Raw genomic sequence first — 21,955 nt, forward strand, 5'->3', positions numbered from 1 at the left:
TAATTTAGGGGTGTTCTCCTCCAGTTCACTGAACTGCTCTTTCTCAAATGTCTTCACTTAATTTGATTGAGAATGCAAGAATCTTTCTTGGTTCCTGCTGCACCAATTTACTGCAGAAGCCATTGTAAGTTTCAGCAGAACCAAACCAACAGCAGCACCAAACATGATTTGCTTTAAGTGTATTTGACCAACTTCGAACACACATGTAACCATTAGGAGAAATAAGTAATAGGCAGATTAATATATAAATGTAATTGAAGAAAACACAATCTTACCATGTAGCCAGTAATGTACTGGCATGATAGAGGACCAACTGGTTAATAAGAAACAGAAAGTAGTCATAAATAGGTCAAATTTAGATTGGTAACATGTAATGAGAGGTGCATCACAGATTTAGTGCTGAGTTTTCAAACTCTTACAACATGTAAATGTCTTGGATGAAGGCATGGTTTCTAAGGTTGCTGATGTCACAAATATAGATAGGAAAGTAAGTTGTGAGAACCACATAAGGAAGGTATAGAAGCACGTGGACAGGTTAAGTGATTGGGCAAGGGTCTGCAAAACTCATGACCTTCTATGTTATTGGATTAAAAATAAAGTGACTCAGAGATGTGAAGCTGAGGCTTTATAAGGCACAGGTGAGGCCTCACCTTGAGTATCGTGAACAGTTTTGGGCTCCTGATCTTAGAAAAGATGTGCTGGCATTGGAGAGGGTTCAGAGGAAGTTCACAAAGATGATTCCAGGAATGAAAGGGTTATCATATGAGGGATATGTGATCGCTCTAGGCGTGTACTTGCTGGAATTTAGAAAGATGAGAGGAAATCTCATTGAAATCTTTTGAACGTTGAAAAGCCTAGACAGAGTAGATGAGGAAAGGATGTTTCCCATGGTGGGGGAGTCTAGGACAAGAGAGAACAGCCTCAGGATAGAGGGGCATCCATTTAAAACAGAGATGCGGAGAAATTTCTTCAGCCAGAAAGTGGTGAATTTGTGGAATTTGTTACCGTAGGCAGCTGTGGAGACCAGGTCAATGGGTGTATAAAGGCAGAGATTGATAGGTCCTCGATAGGCCACTGCATCAAAGGTTATGGGGAGAAGGTCAGAGAGTAGGGCTGAGGAGCGGAAAAAAGCTTCAGCCATGATTTAATGGTGGAGCAGACTTGATGGGCCAAATAGCCTAACTCTGCTCCTGTGTCTTAAGGTCTTATTACTTTTAAATTATGACCTCTAGATCTAGATTTTCCCAAAAGAGGAAAAACCATCATGTTAACACCCCTCTTGACCTTATAACATGTTAACTTTCACTCCTCACCAAAATTCCATCAGATGGAACCTTATAGGATATAGTATCTTTGAGTAGATTAAGTCATTGGTAAATAGATTCTTGAAGAAGCAAGTAGTGAGTGGCTACTGGGAGGGTGGGGGTGTGAAGTTTGCTTGCAATCCGAGCTACGATCTTGTGGAAAACCAGAGATAGCTTGAGAAGCTAGTGGCCTACAGAGCTCCGAATTTGAATTTTTAAAACTTCTATCAATCCTTTTCAACCCTGACTCTCTCTAAAAACTATTTAAAAATTATTAAAGTCTTTATGAGATTCTCATTAAAGTCACATATTTAATTTTAATTGTGAACAAGACCTTGAGAAACAAAATGATTTTTTTTCAAAAACATCAGATGAAACTCTGGCTTATTGTTTCATATCCTATCTCAAAATGATATTGGCTATCTGATTTCACAAAGGGGTCAATAAAATAAGAGAATTACCAATAATGAATCACACTTTTGCACTTTATTAATAGTCGTACAGCACAATCAGCTAAAATGTGCTTTGACACTTTAGACTTCAAATTATTGTGGGAACATTTTAAATATTAAATTATACATGATTTTAGAACAAATCTATATGTCATTGAGAAATAAAAGATGAGCAATAAACTAAATCATGTGAGAACAAACCAAATTCCAACCAATAATAAACCACAGCCAGGGAAACTTACCCTGATGCTTCCCCCAATATTCCAGTAGCAGGACGAGCTTGTAGCCATATGCTGGATTTCAGAATATTTGTCTACAAAGGGTAACATCGTTTGACCTGATGATGCTTCCTCAAATTACAGCTTGTAGTTTAACCATTGGCTTGAAAAATGATCATTAGAAGCAGTTTCATGCAGTTACAGATTAAAGATACAGTTATATAACAGGTGGCAGTTGAAATCCTTCTAGAGTGATGTGGAGTTAACAAATCTAATTTGTACTACTGGTTTTAGATTACCACATAGTCAAGAGGAGAAAAACACACTATGCATGCAAGAAAGTGTTTGCAAAACATTTCTCAATGCTACTTACGTTTTAACATTATTTAAGGGTCAATGGGACAACAAAGTTCCTTATGGGATTCAGAGACATTTAAACCAGATAGCTTGCAGACGTCTCCCATTACTGTAAGGTATGTTCCTTAATTTATGCCTGTATTTCAGTTAGCCATCAACTGCAAAGAGGGTTGACCATCTGAGAGGTGATCTGTGCCAGCATATACCCAGCTCTGGTTTATCTGGTCAACAGCAAGTCCAGGTGAAATCACTCTGGAAGCCAATTTCTCTTCCCTGACCTAACTGCAGCGGGTTGACCTGGAGACAAAGTTTGCATTGTCCACTCGCATGCAGGAGGAAATGGACTACAGGAGAGGATAGGATGTTTATGTTTAGGTCTACATACATAATTATCACACAAAGCTTTATTTGTCCTTTGGTTAAACTGAATTATGACTAGTGAGATGATGTTATTAGATGACCTAATCGAATCCGATGAATCAATAAATCACTCAGAACTATTAAATCACTCAAACTGACAGTAACTGGGGTATTTCTAAAAGATACAAATCTAGTGAATCTTTCTGCCCTTCTCAATGCTTTGGCATCACAGCAATGATGGGAAAAACGTTCTGAGCTGTTATCATCAGATGGAAGGAAATTCTTCCCCTTTTAACCCTTTAAGTTCTCTCTCAAACTGCCTTCTCCTTTCTCAGCCTTCCTATGATTAATCTGTTGGTTTTGCTTGTCCATGGCCAGTGGGGAGAGAGATACCCACTATAATAACTGGGATTTTCCTGGGTTTACTCTGTTAATCCATTTGTGAGTAATCTAGAGTGAGGTGTGAGGCGCAGCATTTTCCAGGATTAACTGTTGATAGTGAGGAGTTAATGACGCTGATTATCCAGCACAGTTTAAGGACATATTTTAGTAACATTTGAAGGTACTACTCCTGAATATATCCAGATACATAACTGCCCTAATTTCTGATTGCTTGTACAGGGTCCAAACAGGGGAGAATTATTAGATACCACACCTAACAACTTGCAATTGTCTTCAGGGAAACTTTGGAGGAGGAATGTATTTCCCCAAGGACATATCAGTCACTACGTGTACCCACTTGGAGAAGGAACAGCAGCAGTATAGGATGGAACAAACTATCATTTAATAACCATATGGTCTAATATTCTTTCAGTGGGTTGGGAAGGGAAGGGGGCTTCAACTTAAACTGAGCTCACTTCTTTCTCTTAGTGTCTCCAAAGTTTGAGTATGAGCCTGTTGAGATGGGAACACTGGTGTTGCCTCAGGTTAGGATCAGTGACATGTTCAAATAAGTTTACTACAGGGAAAGACTTCTGAGCGATCCTCCCAAAAGACAGAGACCCAAGAATCATACCTGCAGAGATTGACCTCAGATGTTCTGCAATCGTTTTCTTTTCACCTACCACCCCCATCAGTTCTGGATTCCATCAGCCTAAGGCCATCTACCAGGGGTGATTGATAAGTTCGTGGCCTAAGGTAGAAGGAGTCAATTTTAGAAAACCTCCACGTTTATTTTTCAAGATAGTCCCCTCCTACATTTACACACTTAGTCCAGTGGTCGTGGAGCATACCGATCCCTTCTTTGTAGAAGTTGGCATCTTGGACCTCCAGTAAGTGGTCCACAGCAAGGGTGATTGATATGTTCATGGCCTGAGGTAGAAAGAGATGAGTTATACAGCTCTCATTAGGTGCATGTGCAGTCCAACTCTTTGAGTGATTATGCAGAAAGTTTGAAGTTAATAACTCATCTCCTTCTACCTTAGGCCACAAACTTATCAATCATCCCTACTGTGGACCACTTTCTGGAGGTCCAAGATGCCGACTTCTACAAAGAAGGGATCCGTATGCTCCATGACTGCTGGACTAAGTGTGTAAATGTAGGGGGGGACTATGTTGAAAAATAAATGTGCTAGGTTTTCTAAAATTGACTCCCTCTACCTTAGGCCACGACCTTATCAATCACCCCTCGTATAGCCTTCACTGGTAAGCAGATATCTCTCACACACTCTTCATGTTTTCAGGACTTTACCATGCTGAGTCACATCATCACTAACGTCCTCCATATCCTTCCTTCATCCTGAAAGTTTTTACACTGGTGTCGACCAGTGAGGAATGAAACACTTTGGGTATTTGTGTGCAGAAGCTTAGGGCAGAGAACAGAGAGGTAGAATGAACAGAACGTCCAGCACAGAAGGGGGCAATTTCCATTACCCTGTAGGTAAGACCTCTGCAATATTCAAATACAGTATCATACTCACAATAATCACTCTTTTCAGTGAAAAAAAAACAGAAAATGCAGGAAATATCCAGAATGGCTCCTAACAGGTTTGTCGACCTGAAGCATTAACTCTACTTCACTCTCCATGGAAGCTGCCCGATCTACTAAGAATTTCTAGAATTCGCTGTTTTTTAAAAATTTTAGATTTCTAGCATCTTCAGTATTTTCCTTCTGTAATATTCCTGGTAGTACTCAGTTCCACATTCTTATCAGTCAGAGTAAAGAAAATCTCTTGGATTTCCTACTGAATCTAATGATTGCTTTTAGATTTACATCCTCACACCAGTGGGTAGACTGCCTTGGCTTAGATGTTAGCACACATTTCTGAGTCAGAAGGCTGTGAGTTAAAGTCCCCACTCCACAGACTTGATCACAACCTCAAGGCTGATAAGGCAGTGAGTGCTCTGCCAAGGATTACTGTGCTATCTGAAAATGAGATGTTAAACCGAGGCCCTGACTAGCCTATGAGATGCTGCCAAACACAAATACCAGAAACAAGGTTTCTTTCTGGTGTCCTGGCCAATATTTATCCCTCAAAGTTCAACGTTTGAAGTAAATTTCTTATCAATGTACATATATGTCACCACATAGTACCCTGAGATTCAATTACTTGTGGGCATTCACAGTAAATACAAAGAAACACAGCAAGATCATATGCCCCCATTCAAAATTCCTCATTCTTATTTCCCTCTCACCTTATCTCTTTATCTGCTTATCACCTCCCTCTGGTGCTTGTTCCTCTTCCCTTTCTTCCATGGCCTTCTGTCCCCTCATCAGATTCCCCCTTCTCCAGCCCTTTATCTCTTTCTCCAATTGACTTCCCAGCTCTTTACTTCACCCCTCCCCCCTTCTTGTTTCATCTATCACCCACCACCTTGTATTTTATTTTCCCCTCCCTCCACCTTCTTACTCTGACTTCTCATCTTTTTTCTCCAGATCTGATGAAGAGTGTTGTCCTGAAATGTTGACTGTTTCCTCTTTTCCATAGATGCTGCCTGGCCTCCAGCATTTTACGTGTGTTGTTAGAATAATTGAAAACCTACATACACACAAAAGTGGCCAAACAACCAATGTGCAAAAAACAAAAATAAAAGTGCAAATATAAAAAAACACAAAATACTAATATAAATAAATAATAAATATTGAGAACATGAGTTGTAGAATCCTTGAAAGTCAATATTGCCAATATTACAAAAGCAGGTTTTATGGTCATTGCCTCCTGTTACTTTTGGATCTTTCTGAGCTCAAAGGTATTGATCTACATTCTGACAGCATCGTTGGAAAAGTAATTCGTAGGCTTTGAACCTATTTGGAACATTGCGGTCATGAAAGGAGTTTGTTTGACTGAAATTCTTCACGTTATCTTACTGACTGAAATAGACTCCATGCGGTCCTGTGTCAAATGTCGCTTCAACAAATTTCCTAAAAGAGTGCCACATTACAAGGCTTCAATGCACCGCGGAGACAGGTCCAGATTTGACTGAGGAACGACGCTGGGCCACTGCCAGAGCCACTTCCAATCTACCAGAAAATGGTAAAAGTAAGCTGTAACTTCAGACGACGAGCCAATTGTAACATTACTCAGTGTAAATTTATCAAACTGATGGCGGCTGCATTTTAGCAAATGATGTGAGACTAACTTTGGGAGTTATGGCCTTTGATTTACAGCTGGTAATATTTCCAGCGAATGCTTGATCTAGTAAGTGGGACATGGTTCAGGAATTTACAGAGCATGGGATAAACCCGAACACTTTCGGTAAATTGAACCCTGGATCTCCGGTGTTAGCTAAAACGCCTCACTGGTACTATTGCACTATTACACGCAAGACCAGTTAACCATGTGTGCTCACTTTATCGCTGCGCTGTCCAAATGGAGTGATTTCCAACGAGTGCGGTCAGAACTCAGTAAACCTACAACTAATCACTAAATTCTAATTAGCACCTTATGCACCAATGTCACTGATCATACCTCCTCAACTCTAGTCTCAGTCAAGACATCGGATCCCGGCTGCCATCGTCCTTACGGATCCATAGGAGACCGCTATAATTTTGCAGGTCTTGAAACGAGCTACTTGCAGTGTAATAACTGAAAGCTCAAAGAAATTGGTTCATTCTCCTTTGGATCAATCGCGTTTTATGCTGACGAAATCAAGCATCTGAGGAGTGTAAATATTATTTTAATAAGGCCACGTGCAGGCAGAAGGGATTAGTTTAATTCGGCTAGTTTATTGCAATTGTGTGGGCCGAAGGGTTCGACTTGTGCTCGACTGGGGGCAATTTGAAAGACTAGCCCAGGACAGATGACTCTGGCGAGCTGCAGTGACGGCCTATGCCCCACTAGTGGTGGTGGGCGTAAGTAAGTGATAATCGTCAATAACTAATATTTGATTTTCCCCTGGAAAATACAGTTCCCCTCCTATTTTCCCGTTATCCATCATCTTCAAAGCAGTTCTTCGTTGTAATTAATTTTCCTTATTTAATTTCAGCAATTCTAAACCGTTAGCGTATTGATCAGTTACTAGAATAAACATTGTTTAACCACATGCGCGGTGTAACTGATGGGACTGACAGTCCTGGCACCGGTGGAACTCTCAGCTATGCACGTGTTCGCAATCCATCAGGCAACTAATGTTAGTCAAGATAACAGCGAGCCAGAGATAGCGAGCTGCAGATTCTAACACAATTACCCGTCTCGGGTTACCTCCCATTACACCCAGTGGCGAGCCGCTACCGGGAATGAAGGCTAATGGGCTGTAGCAAATGCGTCATTTGAAACTTCGCCGTTTTTGTGAAATTTCTGAAAACTGGATTTGAGGATTGCACTCCTCATTCAGTCTCCCTTGACTAAAACACTGCATGGCATTTATTTCGTCACTATTCACCCTTTAGATTCAGAATCGGGACTTGTTAACAACACTTTGTCTGAGAAATATCTTGTGGGGCGTTAGTTATTTAATTTACTTTAAGATGTTACTTTGCGATTTCCTTTGAATTCCAAAAAGGCAAGAAAATATTCGGGATGCAGAAGAGATCTCCTCTAATTCACTTTGAGAAGAGTAGTTACATTTTTAATTGTTGGAATTCAAAAAATAATTAAACATGACTCGCAGGTAGGCCGTTGAGTTGAAACTCGCTTCTAGCCAGGTTTTAATCGGCTTTGGTTGCACTTCTAAACTTATTGCACTATAAACATAATAACGGCCAGCAAAATGGAGCAAAAGGAGTCCAAAATATTAGTGACCTGACAGCGTTTTGCAAAAGTTGACTGTTAAAAATAACACTTACAGCAAAATTCAAGACTATCGTGTCATGCGGGGGGAAATGCTTTGACTGAAATATTAATTGTTTAATGCTGAACATTATGTACTCTGAGGGCCATACCACGCCTCTATGCATAGTACACCCAGTATTCTTCATTACATTAATGTTACGTCAAGGTTTTTCTAAAGTCGAAGTGGAATCTCTCGATTTAATATTTTGTTTATTTTTTCGAACCGGGATCCAAATACTTCTAGTCGGTCTAGGGGCGGAAATGACAGACATCACAGCAATAATTTCTCGATCCAAGCTGTTTTTGCACTGCCAACGGCCTCAAATTTCGGTATCTTTGAAGCTTCGGTCATTTGCGGCAATCTCACGCAAAACTACCTCAAATTTAAGCCACTCGATAATAAAACAAAATGATTCAAAAGGGCAATCTCGATAGCTCATTCACGCTTTAGTCTCTGTTCTTTGTGAATTACAAGCTAGTACTCTCCCAGAAACATCATCGACCGTAAACAATACCGGCATATCTACAAATAGAATCGAAAATAAGATTTTTATTATGAATAAGTACAACAAATATTTAATGGTACTGATAATTATGCATCAAGCGACGTGATTTCTCTAAATTTAATTACTAAAATTAGCATGTATTAGCACCTACTGTAAACATGTCACAAATGTTTATGTGAGTCCTGATAGACTTTTGTTGCTTTCTTTTGGAGCTCTGAAACTGTCAATCACATCTGCTGACTTCGCCATTGCTTTGAGTACAGCGGCCCCTGACGGAATATTCCAGCCATTGAAGACCAACTCTGCTGGTTCGCCATAAAGCCGTGGACGCTTGCAAATTGAGAGGACGGTCCTACCGAACTGTCGATCTGCTCCGAAAGAGTTAAGGTGAAAACTGATGACTTCACCCTGTATACTTGATACAGACAAGAACATTTAAATGAAAACATTACCATCTGTAAAAAAGATGTAGCTATTTTCATTGGTATGCTAAGGCCTTTGCTTGTTTCTTAGGGTATCTATCCTGTTTTCTTTTGTTTCGCTTAGTGCGTTTCATTTAAAAATAATAATTTTTAACTGAGTAACTGAGAATAATGTTAACTTCAAAAGTTATTTACATTTTAAGTTGATCAAAAGTCGAGACTCGACTGTTTAAGAAAGATTATTTTCTGCCTTGACAGAAAATAAATTAACTTGCACTTTTCCATGGAGAAAAAAATAAACAATTCATGCTATGAAGAAATGACGACTACCAAATTGCAAAGTATATTGTTTCCAACTTTGTTATTTTCCCTTTATCACGAAGAGATACTATACACGTCACAGGGATAATTGGAGTGTCGGCAACGTGAATTTAAAAGTGGAAATAAGCGTTTTTAAATGCGAAACAATATATCAATTACGCTCAGTGAAAGGTCTGTTTTAATAAATGAGTTGACGACACCAGACCATTTACTCACAGTCTAAACCGCAGGAGATTCTCAAATTACACGTTTGATTTAATTTGGGAAATAGATGGATGCTGTTCATTTTTTTCCCCATCGGTGATTGGCGGAAACCATCTCCAATGCAGGGATCAGAGTTTCCTTGCGAATGAGATTTTTTTTTAACAATAAATAAATTGTACAGAAGAAAAAAAAATAATTGTAATCTATCATTGAGGTGGCAATAACGCTTCGGTGGAATTGAGATTTCAGTTCCAGTTGAATATCATTTATGTCGGTAATCAGTCGTAATTTAAGCAAAAAAATCCAAATATTTGAAATAACATTGCAAATGTGTCGCCTTCAAAGGGCATTTACATGATTTACTTTATGAAATATAAATGCCACTGAAGAACGGAAATAGGCTTAAACTCTGCAGATTTTGCTCAGAATGTATCTGTTTCTCGTAGTAAGTTAAATAATAAAACTCTTCCCGTTTACCTGCACAACTGTTCTGGGGCAATTTGTTTCAAATTAGCTCGTAAACTCTAGCTCGAAAAGGCTGCAGGCTGTCCGAAGTTTGGCAATGTAATCTGCACTGAAAAAATGTCAGTGGGGAACGATCAAAGCATTCTTCATTTGCAAATTGCACCCAGGGCAGCAGTCTTGCGAGCCACGCTAATATATCGGAGTTAAAGTGAGAGGGTCAGCCCGTACACCTGCAACCATACTTTTTTTAACATCCACTCGAGCCTTTGTGTTAACTTTACGTCCATTCTAATCAGAGAGAGTAACTCCACACTCATTCTAATTACTGAGGTACCTTTATCACAACCTATTACAGGTACTTTCCTCTTGTCGCTTGTAAATACGCTCTTGGCCAACATATATCGCTTAATTATCCCCACTAAAACAAGTTACCTGGCTGTTATGTCATTACTGTTTGTGAGATCTTGCTGTGCGCAGATATACGTCTCATTTAGCTCGCCATGCCCGCATATACGCCGTCACAATTCTTGCATTAAAAGGCGAGCGCATATACACCGCAGAGTTTCCGTTTGTTAAGATAGTATTTTGTTTCAAATCCCCACCCCCATTTACTCCCCACTCAACACTAACCATTCTGGTAATCGCGCTATCCATTACAATCATAGTCAGACCTGAAAGAAATCTGAAGGCGCTAACTAATCGTGAGTGCAAATGAAGCTAACGGAATTGGCCGTGGCAATACTCCTAGCTAAACACAAGAGAAGTAGAGTGTTTAAACCGAGGGAAATAGGAAGAACATGCAATTATGAATTCTGCCCTGATTTTATTTATGAAGGAAAATACTTTATTCGAAAACTACACGTCCTGACCTTGCTATTGGGCCTTCTTCTGCCTGCACTCTTTAGATGTCCGCTGTGTTTGCATTCTGGGGCAAAAGTTTGCCTTCGTTATTTGGGATCGGTTTACAAAAAAAAAGACTTGTGTTCCTCAACCCAACAAGTCCGTGGTCATGCTTCTAGCTTTTAAGTCAAATCCCTGGGGTAAAAAAGCGAATTCCTTCGGTATTTACATTTTAGTCATGCCAGAAAGTTAAACAGTAGCAAAAAAGGGCAAAAGGACTTTCAAGTTTCCAAATGCCGTTTGGTCATTACTGGTCGAAAATCATTCAGATCAGAGACTTTGTTATAGAGCGAGAAATGTTTGCCATGAACCGCAGAATTTCTGAAAGTCTTTCTATGCGGTGTCCTTACTCTGTATTTTTACACCATTGTTTGGTGGTGTAACCCGCATCAAACTCGAATCGCGTGAAGTGCAGGTAAAATAAGTTCACATAGCCAGGAATGTCATCTTGGTTTGTGACAGGTTCATGATAATAGCCCTTTTATCTGTACTTTTTCCAACTTAGAAAACGAGTATTTTTGATAGGATTCATCATATAGGTCCTTCCACATTCTGCATTAAAGGTGGCGCGGTCAACGTAATAACATCAATTTCCGACACATGGAGGGGCCACTCAATCAACTTCGTTGGATAAGTGAACATTCGACGTGAAATATGAAGCGTGCATATACAATACATCCCTCCAATAACTGTTCTCTTTCCTTCTCCGAATTATATCTTAGTGCTTTACGTGGGCGTTTATCAACAATTGTAAAATATTAAATATTTTCCTGCTCTCGATTATTTGTTTCTGACTCTGTGCTTCGCAGCATATACAGTACTTACAATGTTGTTGTTAAAATGAGAAAGCCTTAGTAACGATAAATAGATGTCTTTAATAGTGTCGCAATCGTAGAAATAATTAATCAGGATAGCGTTTGGCTCAGTTTTCAAAATCCATAAATGACACACTATTTTGATAGTCAAACGTAAAGACTTTGTCTTTAAACAGAGCCAATGCATCTGTGATTTTTAAACTACCTAATAGTTTGTATTTTTTCTCTAATCAATGTAATAAAGAAAACATTTATACTTATTTTAATAGAGTAATTTGTGAAACAATTGTTTGGGAATAATGATTTCAAAAGTGACCGTCACGTTTTTCTTTCCTGGGTGGTTTTCTGGAGCTTAATTCAAGAATTACAACCACTGAACCCACCAGAATGACCATGCAACTTATAATGCCAGGGTCGTTATTTTAGTAATTATTCATGATTCTTAATGTGTTCAAAATTTCCAATTTTTTTTCCTTTACGAATTAGTCCGCACACACGCAGCTGTGCAGCTATCTATTACAACATCGAAAATAATCTTGGAGATCTATATTAGAATTGTACACACCAAGGCAGCCGGACCGTAAGTACGCGCAACATATGAGTCGCTCTTTTAAAAGCCAAACAAGTTTTATTCCACGTCATTCCGAATTTAAAGAAAAATCATGCAAAATTAACAAACACTTGCACACTTTATAACAATCTGTATATAAAAGAAAAAGTTCACTTGTTCCTTTATCATCAAGCTTTATAATCGCTTTCTCAATCTTTTCCCTTAACGTAGATTTATTTCCCGTGAAACGACTTTCTGCAATCTTTTTCAATCAGTCCAATTAACACCCGTCATTTGCCGTTGAACACCATGACATCAAATGAACTATACGTTCCCATATCTTTGGAAGTCTCGTCGCATTTATGATTTGAACGATTGATTGGAACCTTTAAAGAAAACACAACCAATGTTTTTGTCAGAAATGCATTTTAATTTGCACTTAACTGTTTGTATTTGAAAATAATCATGCTTGTGTTTTCAGTTCGAATTTCGCGTCTTTCTTTTTCGTCTACCGTCAATGTCTTCTGGAATCAAGGATTTGTTTTTGAAAGTTAAGTACGATAAGATGCAGTATAGAATGGTTTTAATCCCGAATGTTCTGGGTATTTTAAGTATTGTCTTATATAGAAAAAAAATGACTGTCTTCTGTTCTTCACACCGTTTAAGAGATTCCGTCAATTATAAAATATGAACCACGAATCTCCTACGTTATTCACCCCTAAATAAAATACGCCTAATTCACTGCTTGTTTTGGCAAAAATTATCACTTTATTAAGTCGATGCTACGATGCAAAAGAGACCAAAATTCGAACATTTCCAAATACTGATTTAATTTCTGAAACTAGGCTTCTAAGATTATAACTTCATTCAAAAGAATGCCCTCTCTGTCACGTCCTGTTAGAGAAAATACCAACACCGAGTGACTCCTCTAACATGTAGTGCCCGTCCAAGAAAAGGAGCGGAACTTAAAAGCGACCCCTTCAGCCTGCGACATGCTGGTAATCTTTTCGCCATCGAAGACAAGTTTTCCCGAGACTGAAATTTTATGTTTCACTGCTTTATATTAGTCACAGCATTTAAACTCGGTACTTTTCTTCAAACTTTCCACTATCCCAGTTTAACACCCGCTTGAAAAAAATGCAGAGGTAGAAACAGTTCTTGTAAGCAAGTCTTAAACAATAACAAAAATATTACGTAAGAAAGTCGGCTAAAGTTCAGATACCTAAAGTTCAGAAACGAACGTACAAGTTATTACTATAAATTGAGTTCCTCCATTTTTGTTTCTTATACGTTGTACAAGAATCTGTCTTTACTCTTTATAATGCTGCTAACTTCTTGTGAACCCAATTTAATACTTGTCTCCATTTAAAACTACATCGCTAAGCAATAGCCTCACTTCCCTGGATGATCTATATTTCCCTCTATATTTGAATAGATAGTCCGTGGAAACTAGGGCAATTTGATTGATTCTCCCTCAGTTTGTCGGAAACAGCCTCCAGCGAATCAGCGTTTGCCTTGCCTATGGACCATCCAATAGGCAGGCAGGTCCCCTTTGACCCCGTGCTGATATTAACAAGCCGGTAATTGACGATCCGCGCGGGTTTCCCTTAAAGCGCCAGCGCTCATTGACAGTGTCGGAACAAGTCTTTCTTGAGCACAGCAAGCAGGCAACTATCTCCCGCGCTACATTTACAACTTGCAGGTAAAAGTTTCCTTTGGTTTGGACAATATAAGCGAAGTAATTATGTACCATGCGATGTGCAAAATTATCTGCAATACTTTCCTAAGTTTCTTTAAAAACTCTTAAGACAGTACAACTCTGCTGAAACGACGTTCCGATTTTCGGCAAAATTGTTTCAAGTCGCCTGTAAAATAATGTGATTTTTTTGACACCTGGTTGTGTATATGAAGATCTTATCAGTAACATGATCTGGTGCTGTGGTTCGGCACTTTTTAACACAGCGTGAAGTCGCACTAAATATGCAGCTCGCGCTCGTACTTCTCTCCCAGTTAGAATTACACGGGAAAAAGAAAGATAAGAAAATGCTATCGCTTTTTTTCCAGGATACAGTGGAATGCAGGTTATTTTATCTTGATGGTTGTTCGGTTGACTACTAACAATTGAACAGCCTATTTGCTGTCGTTACCTGAGTAGAAATTTCTCAGAGGATCTTGTTCCAACTGATAATGTGGCTTCCTTGCGTTTTGCAGTATTGAAGCCATCTCTGCTTGTGAATCTCGCCGGTTCTGCATCGATTGGTAAAGAAGAAGGAGTTTAACAGAGACAACAGTTTGTAACCCTGCCTTTAACAAGTCCAAGTTAGTTAGAGGCCGAGATGCAAAGTGCTGGCCAGCAGGGACTGGAGGTGGAAATTGATGTAGAGAGCTTGGAAGTCGAAGATGAAGATCTGGCCGACTCCCCCGATAACGTGTCAGGCCAGAGGGAAGATGGACCGGCCGAGATCGGCAAGAAACAGATGGGAACCAACGGAGACCAGAGGAAACTGAGCCGAACTCCGAAATGTGCCCGCTGTAGAAATCACGGGGTGGTGTCGTGCCTGAAGGGCCACAAGCGGTTCTGTCGGTGGAGGGACTGTCAGTGTGCCAACTGCCTCCTGGTTGTGGAGAGGCAGAGAGTGATGGCCGCTCAGGTGGCGCTCCGAAGGCAGCAGGCAACTGAGGTGAGCTGCGATTTGTTTGTGTTACAAGGGCAGGAAGGTCAAACCCGGGAGAGGTTGTGTGAAAGAACCTCAATGAAACTAACTTGTTTCCACTTAGATGTTGGTATACATTTCTTATTTAGGCCGTGTTTGTTTAATACATGTGATATGTCTTATCTGTCCATGTTTATCTTTCGTTGAAGACTTGATTTGAACCTATATATAGTCCAATAGAAAGTGATCGGCCAGCGAGGCAGATAGCACTACGGCTGCCTGGGGCCTGACTCGGGCACTGTTGCTTTTATTACTGAAAACTGATTTTTTGCATTACTTGAATTAGTTGATTCAAAAAAAAAGCAGTTAACTAATAATTATGATTTTCCTTAACTTAAATCGCGCGACCGCTTGGTATAAAAATTGGCCACTTTAGTCAGTAAATGGGGGTTCTGCTTCTCAATTAAACCTTTCGTAGCCGAAAATTGACAGCAATACATTTTAGACAACTTCAAGCATTCCGTCTGGATTCCTTGCAATAATTCGATATTTTTTATTGAATGTAATTTCTGTTTTCAACACCTAGAGACCCCATTTAGCTAGGGTCTTTTCTCTTGTCTCACCCAATTCACCTGTACGTTTTCATCACCAAATCTGAAAATCTGTTCTTTTCACGACCTTCGTTTATTTGAAGGATAAGAAAGGATTATTGAGCAAACACAACCTGGCAGAACGCAGGGCCGTGTACCAGAAACACCTGAGGACGCCGAGCTTGCTGGCTAAGAGCATTTTAGAAGGTGAGCGCAACAGTTCAGTAAACAGCCTTAAGATATGTCTTTTTTTTTAACTGCTATGTATCGATGGTGGGAATGCGAAAGAGATGGACAAATGTGTTAATTTAGTTGTTCTGACAGGAGAGGGAGTTATTAGAAAAACCACACAGGCATATTTTGTGCTTGCTGTTCTTTGGAAGGTAATATGGGCTACTGCATTTTCGTATGCTGTTCGGAACACTGTTCAAATGGCGAATGAGAGTAATTAAATTAAAAAAAAACTGATTTGTAGTCATGCTTCCCGCAGTTTGTAGGTTTCCGATAACCAGTGAAGGTATAGATTCAGGTAAAGTAACAAATGAGAATTCGAATGGCTGGGGGGGGGGGGGGAATCTTTGGCTTGCCTTAATATAACTAAATCAATAACCGCAAAACTGAATGCGCTTACAATAATGAACCTGGAACGGTGTGTGTATGTAATCTAAAGAAATGCTGTACATACGGTAAGGGATCCTGTAAACCGAATGGACAAAACGCAATATTAAAGGTGACATTGCTAGTGTACTGGTGCATTGTTGTGAATTATTGTGTAGATAAGCACAAAAGCTGAAAATATTCGTTAAATCGGAACTTGTCACCATTTAACAGTGAAACTTGGAAACATTCAGTCAAAGTTCGATAGTTAATTGAAATTAAATGCTGGAGAAGGAGGTTAGCTTTCCCGCTGGGCTACTTGGGTAAATAAGAAGTATGAACACTGACAGAGCCAGTCAGTGACATCAGCTCGATCAAACTGAGATCAAAATGTTTAAAGATAGAAGTAGGTGAACTAAGCGTAAAAATTATACAGCAATTTGAAATTATTACACGTTTAAAATGTATACAAAGTAATTATCAAAGCAGAGAACAGTTAGGATTCTTTGCGGCCTAATGTCCAAGATACTTATTAATTTTTGCCCGTTATTGCAAGTGATAGTAGTTTCATACTTCCACGTCATCTAGTTGCTAATAAAGCGGCCATATTATTGCAATGGTTGACTGCATTTTAATTCGCCCTATTTTCACCCCAAATTCGCAAAAAATAACAGGACTTAACCCAGGATGTTAGCCCGTTCACCTGACGTTCTGCTTTGTTCCGAGGTTTATCATCAGGCAGGAAAAGGAGGCTGTTTACTCAGCAAGAAAATGATTTAGAGGTTTTTTTCGTCTGGCAACTGGAGGTCATAATAACGGGATAATAAACGAATTGTCACAAATGATCCTCCTTGTCATCTGGTCAACAGTCGAGAACGCAGCAACCACATTTCGCTTCTGAATAAGATTATCTGTGCTAATTTGGTGGGCGGGGTGCGGAATCTGCAGGGGCGGGTGAGTGAGGTCAGCGGTCGATTAATGGACATTGTGGTCGTAAAAGTGAGGTCTCAATTTGCATTCCGTGTTTCGTTTGTTTCAGGGGAAAGTGAAAACTTAATTCTATTTTTATGAAACGGTAGCCAATACTCGGAATAGAATCAATATCACTTTTTCGCTAGCACCCTTAATAGTCGTTTTCCTGCGGCCGATCCGCAAAGACTGAATATCAGGTGTTGAGCAGGGAACCCATAGCAGTTCCATGTAGTGAGCGAGGTTACACGTGCTTATTGCAACTGAGTTGTACGAAGTTATTAGCATTGCTGAACACGCACATACAAATACATCCGAGACGGGGTATGCAACCACATTACAACGCTCCCTGACATCATTTCTATAAAATTCAATACAACATACAAGAGGCCAAGGCTGACTGATATAACTATTAAAAAATGGCAGAATGCTTTCAATTTCGTGAGTTATTTTATTATTGACTATTTCTCCATAAATAAAGACGAAATAGCATTGGTGTTACATCGTCTTATGTAAAAGCCACTCCCGTGCACCTTGCATAAGTATGCTTCCGTCCATCACAGGGGCAGGCAGTATTCGAGACCAGTTTTTTTTTGGCGTCTTTTGTTAATATTTCGAAGACAATAACAAACTAGCCTATTTTGGTAACACTTTTTTTGAACTGATTGGTCGAGCTGCCCAATTCGCTCTCCTCTTTCCGCCAGTATCCTCCCGAGACTATAAACTTCCCAACCTAACACGGTCTGGGTGAGGTTGCATAGCAGCGTCGTTACTTCCGCTCCCCGAATTGTTCAGCACCGACTTTGAGTGTGAAAGAATTTCAACCCGCACCACACTGTCGAATCGCATAAAGTTGCGGCACGGAACGTTCTTTTTAGTCCATCTTGTCCAAATGCCTCAGCTTCACAGCGCCAGAGACCCGGGTTCAATCCTAAAATCTGGTGCTTTCTGTGTGGAGTTTGCACGTTCTCCCTGCGACCGCGTGGGTTCCTTACGAACACTCGGTGTTTCCTCCCATGCCCCAAGAAGTGTGAGTTGGTAGATAACTGCCCTCTGTCGTTTGCCCCTTGTATGCAGGGGAGTGACGGAAACACGTAGGAGTTATGGCAACAGAGATAAAGAAATACGAAAGTAGGATTAGTATAAACTGGTGTTCGATAGTCTGCACGGAGCCGGTGAAGCCGAAATGGGCCTCTCCGCTCCGCATCTCTCACTGACAATTGGTTTCATTTAAAGCTGTCCGGTGTTGGAAATGGGAAAAAGCCCATCACGTTGGTTCAGTTGGTTCTGAGGTACATTAGCTGCACTTGCCCCAATTCAATGTATACGGTAGTGTTTAACGAGGGAACTAAATTATTCCCTTCACTGCTGTCATGTAGCTCAACCAGCATGCGGCCACAGTGCAGATGATTTAGAGTTGGGAGTGTGCATCTGGGACTATGCGGTCTGGGACTTTAAAGCATGAGGCAGTTCCCTTCGGTTGCAACGCGCATCATTATTTATCTTCCTTCTCCAAAAGAAAGTTGTATCCTTTCCCGTTTCCGCTATCCCCCATTGCTCACCTTTCTGATTCCTCTTGTATTCTAGGATATCGGCCAGCCCAGAGTGACCCTTACATGAGAGGAAGCCCACCTTTGCCCCCTCCTGTTAGCGATCGGATGCGAAAGAGGCGTGCTTTTGCCGACAAGGAGTTAGAGAGCATCATGATGGAGAGGGAGTACAAGGAGCGGGAGATGATTGAGGCCGCTCAAGCCGCGGCCGCTTTCTTCCTCCCCAACGGCATGGTGCACGCCGCCGACTACAATTCCTGCAAATCCAATTACACCACCCCACAGATCGATCGGCCCACTAAAGAAATTCCCCAGCACTGCAACTTGATCCCCTCATGTCTCGACCTCACCATGCAGTACTCGGGGTCGGACAGAGCAGTGGAACTCATCTCTTCTAACGTCAGCGTGGCCACTACCTACCGCCAGTACCCGCTGACCCCTAGGCTGATGGTCTGGCCAAAATGCGGTGGCATCAGCGACGCCCTTCTATACCAGCAGTACCTGCTGAATGCCAGTGGCGCCATACAGAGTCTCAAACCGGCAGCTGTTTGGGACCCTAAAGGGAGTTTGGTGCCGGGAAGCCATTTGCTCAGCGATGGCCAGGGTTCTCCCAAAAGGCAAGTGCGGGAGATGCAGCATGCGCTTGGCGAACTGCGGGAGATGTCGGCGCTGGAAATGCCCTGTGAACGCTCGGCTTTCTCCCCGCCAAGGAAAGGCCCCTCGCAGCCTCCCGAGGGCGACCCGTCACCCCCGCTGCAGCCACCGAACAACCAGTCTGCCAAAGAAAACTCGCTGCCGCCGTTTGCAGCCAAACTGAACTCGGGCCAACCCTTGCTGACGCAGCTCGGCGGCTACTATGAGAAACCAGCCTCTGAGCTGAAAGCTTTCATCAGCAAAGACATCCTCGAAGAGGCGGCCAGGAAATACAGAGAGCACGCTGTTAAGGAAAACCAGACCTACAAATATTCCACTGAGAAGCACTTGAGCAGTTTGATGGCTTCTAAGCAAGCGGGGACAAAAATCTCAACCCCCGAGTCGCTCTCGTTTTCTGTTGAATCAATTCTTAAAAGACCCTCGCCTTCTCTAACTCGTACTTTTCAGTAAACATCATATTCCAAACCGTACTGCTTCGAATTCATATTGCTTTCAGTTACATTCTGAGACCAAACTTGCCTTCTGTGTAAATGTGTGATGTATATGTCTTGATCATTGTTATGTACAGAGTTCAGCATGGTTTGTGTACTTTAGATCTTGCGAGAGTATATTTATCGAGTTCTTTTTTTTGAGAAATACAAAATATCAATGTTTAATGCACTGAAAAGCAAACGTATAGCTAAAATAAAGAGACATTTCAGAACTAAAGGCTTAAAACTTTCTTCTCGCCAAATATAGTGAAAGAATACATTAGAAAATAGACGAACGTTATATATAAAAATAAACCTGTAGATGTCAGAAACCTTAAACAAATAGAACAGGAAATACTCAGCAGGTCAGACTGTATCTGTGGGAAGAGAGAGAGAGAGAGTTTATGTTTCAGGTTGTAGACCGTTTGTCAAAATGGAAGGAGATAGGAGAATTGCGGGGAGGTTGTGGGAAGGGAATATTTCCACTGGCGTAACATCAGGGTGTCCATGGGGATAAACTTATCAAGTGGTGAATGAGAGCAATCATGGACAAAACACATCAACAAAATAGCTCAGGAGTTGCAAAATACAAAGTAGAAAAGACATGCCCAGCATGTTGGCATGGGCATATACCCCACTCACAAAAAGCACAAGCAAACTGAATAAATATCACAGATGGATGACTGATACAGGCAGAGAAATAAGGTTTCCTGAATTTGTAGTGTTCAACGTTGAGTCTGGAAGGCGAGGTACAGTTCCTTAGGCTTACGTTGGGTTTCACTGTAGTAGTATAGGAGGACCCAAACTGATAGGTCAGGGTAGAAGTGAGGGGATGGATTAAAGTGGCACACAACAGGAAATCTGAATCATACCGAGGACTGAACACAGGCCTTTTGCAAAATGGTTGCACAGTCTGTGTTTGGTTTTTCTAGAGTTGATGTGACCGCATGGTAAATGTGGAATGCAATACACTAGACTGGAAGAAGTGCATGTAAATCACTCTTTCACCTGGAAAGATTGTATGAGTCACTTGTTCATGAGAAGAGGAGAGGTGAAAGGAGGACAAGCTAACCTCTTGTGGTTGCAAGGAAAAGTGCTGTAAAGGGGGAGTGGTGCTGTTGGTTAGAATTGAAGAGTGAACTAGAGACACATAAAGGAAATCTCTCTGTGAGACACTGTAATGGAAGGAGAGGAGACGATGTGTTTGGTGGTGGAATCTCTTTGGATGTGGTGGAAATGGTAGAGAATGTTATAGTCAGTGGAGTGGAATATAAAGACAAGGAACTCTATGTATGTTGTCCTAGAAGGCTGGAGGTGAGAGCAGAAGTGTGGAATATGAACAAAGTGCACTGAAGGGCTTTGTTTTTGCAATGGTAGAGAGGAAGCCATGATTTGAGAAGACATTTGAAAGGTGGTTGGATTTGAAGTCTTATTATTGGAGTGAATACAATAGAGATGGTAGAACGGGGAGAATGCAAAAGAGTCCTTACAGCATGCAACCCCGAATGAAGAGAAATTGAGATAGCTGTGGGAATCTGTAGGTTTGTAATGGGTGCTTGTAGCTAGCCTATCTCCTAAGACAGGGACAGACAGATCCATAAAAGTGAGGGCCGAGTGGCAACTGGCAGCAAAAGTAATGAAATTGTTAAGTTCTCCATGTGTGAGAGGTGGCACCAATGCGGTTATCAATATATTGGGGAAGAGTTGAGAGAATGGGCCCAAGTTAGACAGAAGCAAAGACCATTCCATATGTGCCACAAAGAGACCAGCAGAGTTCTGCCTCATGCCTATAACCATTTCTTTGAAATGGAGAAAGGCAAGTGGAGTCAAAGAAGAACTTGGTGAAAATCCAAGCAACACACACAAAATGCTGGAGGAACTCAGCAGGCCAGGGTGCATCTATGGAAAAGAGTAGATAGTCAACTTTTTGGGCCAAGATCCTTTATCAGTCTTGAGTTTTGAGAAGGGGAGAGTCTCGATAAGAATTTTCATCTGTCTTGATGAAGGGTCTTGTCCCCAAATGTTTGCTGTTTACTCTTTTCCATAGACGCTGCCTGGCCTGCCGAGTTTCCATTAGTAGAGGCCCATTGGTTGATCTCTGCTCCAGGAAGAAATCGAGGGCCTGCAGATCATTCTGATGTGGAATGGGGAAGTGGAAAGAAACTACCTCCATGTTGCGACCATGGAAGTGTAAATGGTCATAGTGGCCAAGAGCACCAGTAGAACCAGGAAGGAATTGGATCAGAGGAGAAAGGATAGAATCAAGCTAGGGAAAATAAATCTGGTGGAGGAGGAGCAGGCTAAAACAATGGCTCTGTTGGGGCAGTTTTGCTAGTGGACCAGGTAGGAGATAGAAGGCTATGCAGGGGTGGGACACCATAAGGCTG

The 21,955-nt window shown here is 41.0% G+C and overlaps 1 protein-coding gene across 1 annotated transcript; it reads left to right on the forward strand.

The window, feature by feature from the left end:
- The first annotated feature begins 13,669 nt into the window (after positions 1-13,669).
- On the forward strand, positions 13,670-19,782 carry dmrt2a (doublesex and mab-3 related transcription factor 2a). Its single transcript, XM_063069212.1, has 4 exons — positions 13,670-13,786; positions 14,296-14,765; positions 15,433-15,535; positions 18,482-19,782. Exons 2-4 carry the CDS (start codon positions 14,421-14,423, stop codon positions 19,546-19,548), a joined length of 1,515 nt encoding a protein of 504 aa, XP_062925282.1. The 5' UTR covers positions 13,670-13,786; positions 14,296-14,420; the 3' UTR covers positions 19,549-19,782.
- The last annotated feature ends 2,173 nt before the right edge of the window (positions 19,783-21,955 follow it).

This window comes from Mobula hypostoma, chromosome 16 (genome assembly GCF_963921235.1).
Source record: "Mobula hypostoma chromosome 16, sMobHyp1.1, whole genome shotgun sequence".
In the NCBI taxonomy this organism is placed as follows: domain Eukaryota; kingdom Metazoa; phylum Chordata; class Chondrichthyes; order Myliobatiformes; family Myliobatidae; genus Mobula; species Mobula hypostoma.

Bases quoted from the DNA above. Each gene is read 5' to 3' on its own strand.
- dmrt2a (XM_063069212.1), top strand. From the start codon at position 14,421: ATGCAAAGTGCTGGCCAGCAGGGACTGGAGGTGGAAATTGATGTAGAG. The intron at 14,766-15,432 runs GTGAGCTGCGAT...GTTTATTTGAAG, and splicing joins GAAGGCAGCAGGCAACTGAG to GATAAGAAAGGATTATTGAG. The intron at 15,536-18,481 runs GTGAGCGCAACA...CTTGTATTCTAG, and splicing joins GGCTAAGAGCATTTTAGAAG to GATATCGGCCAGCCCAGAGT.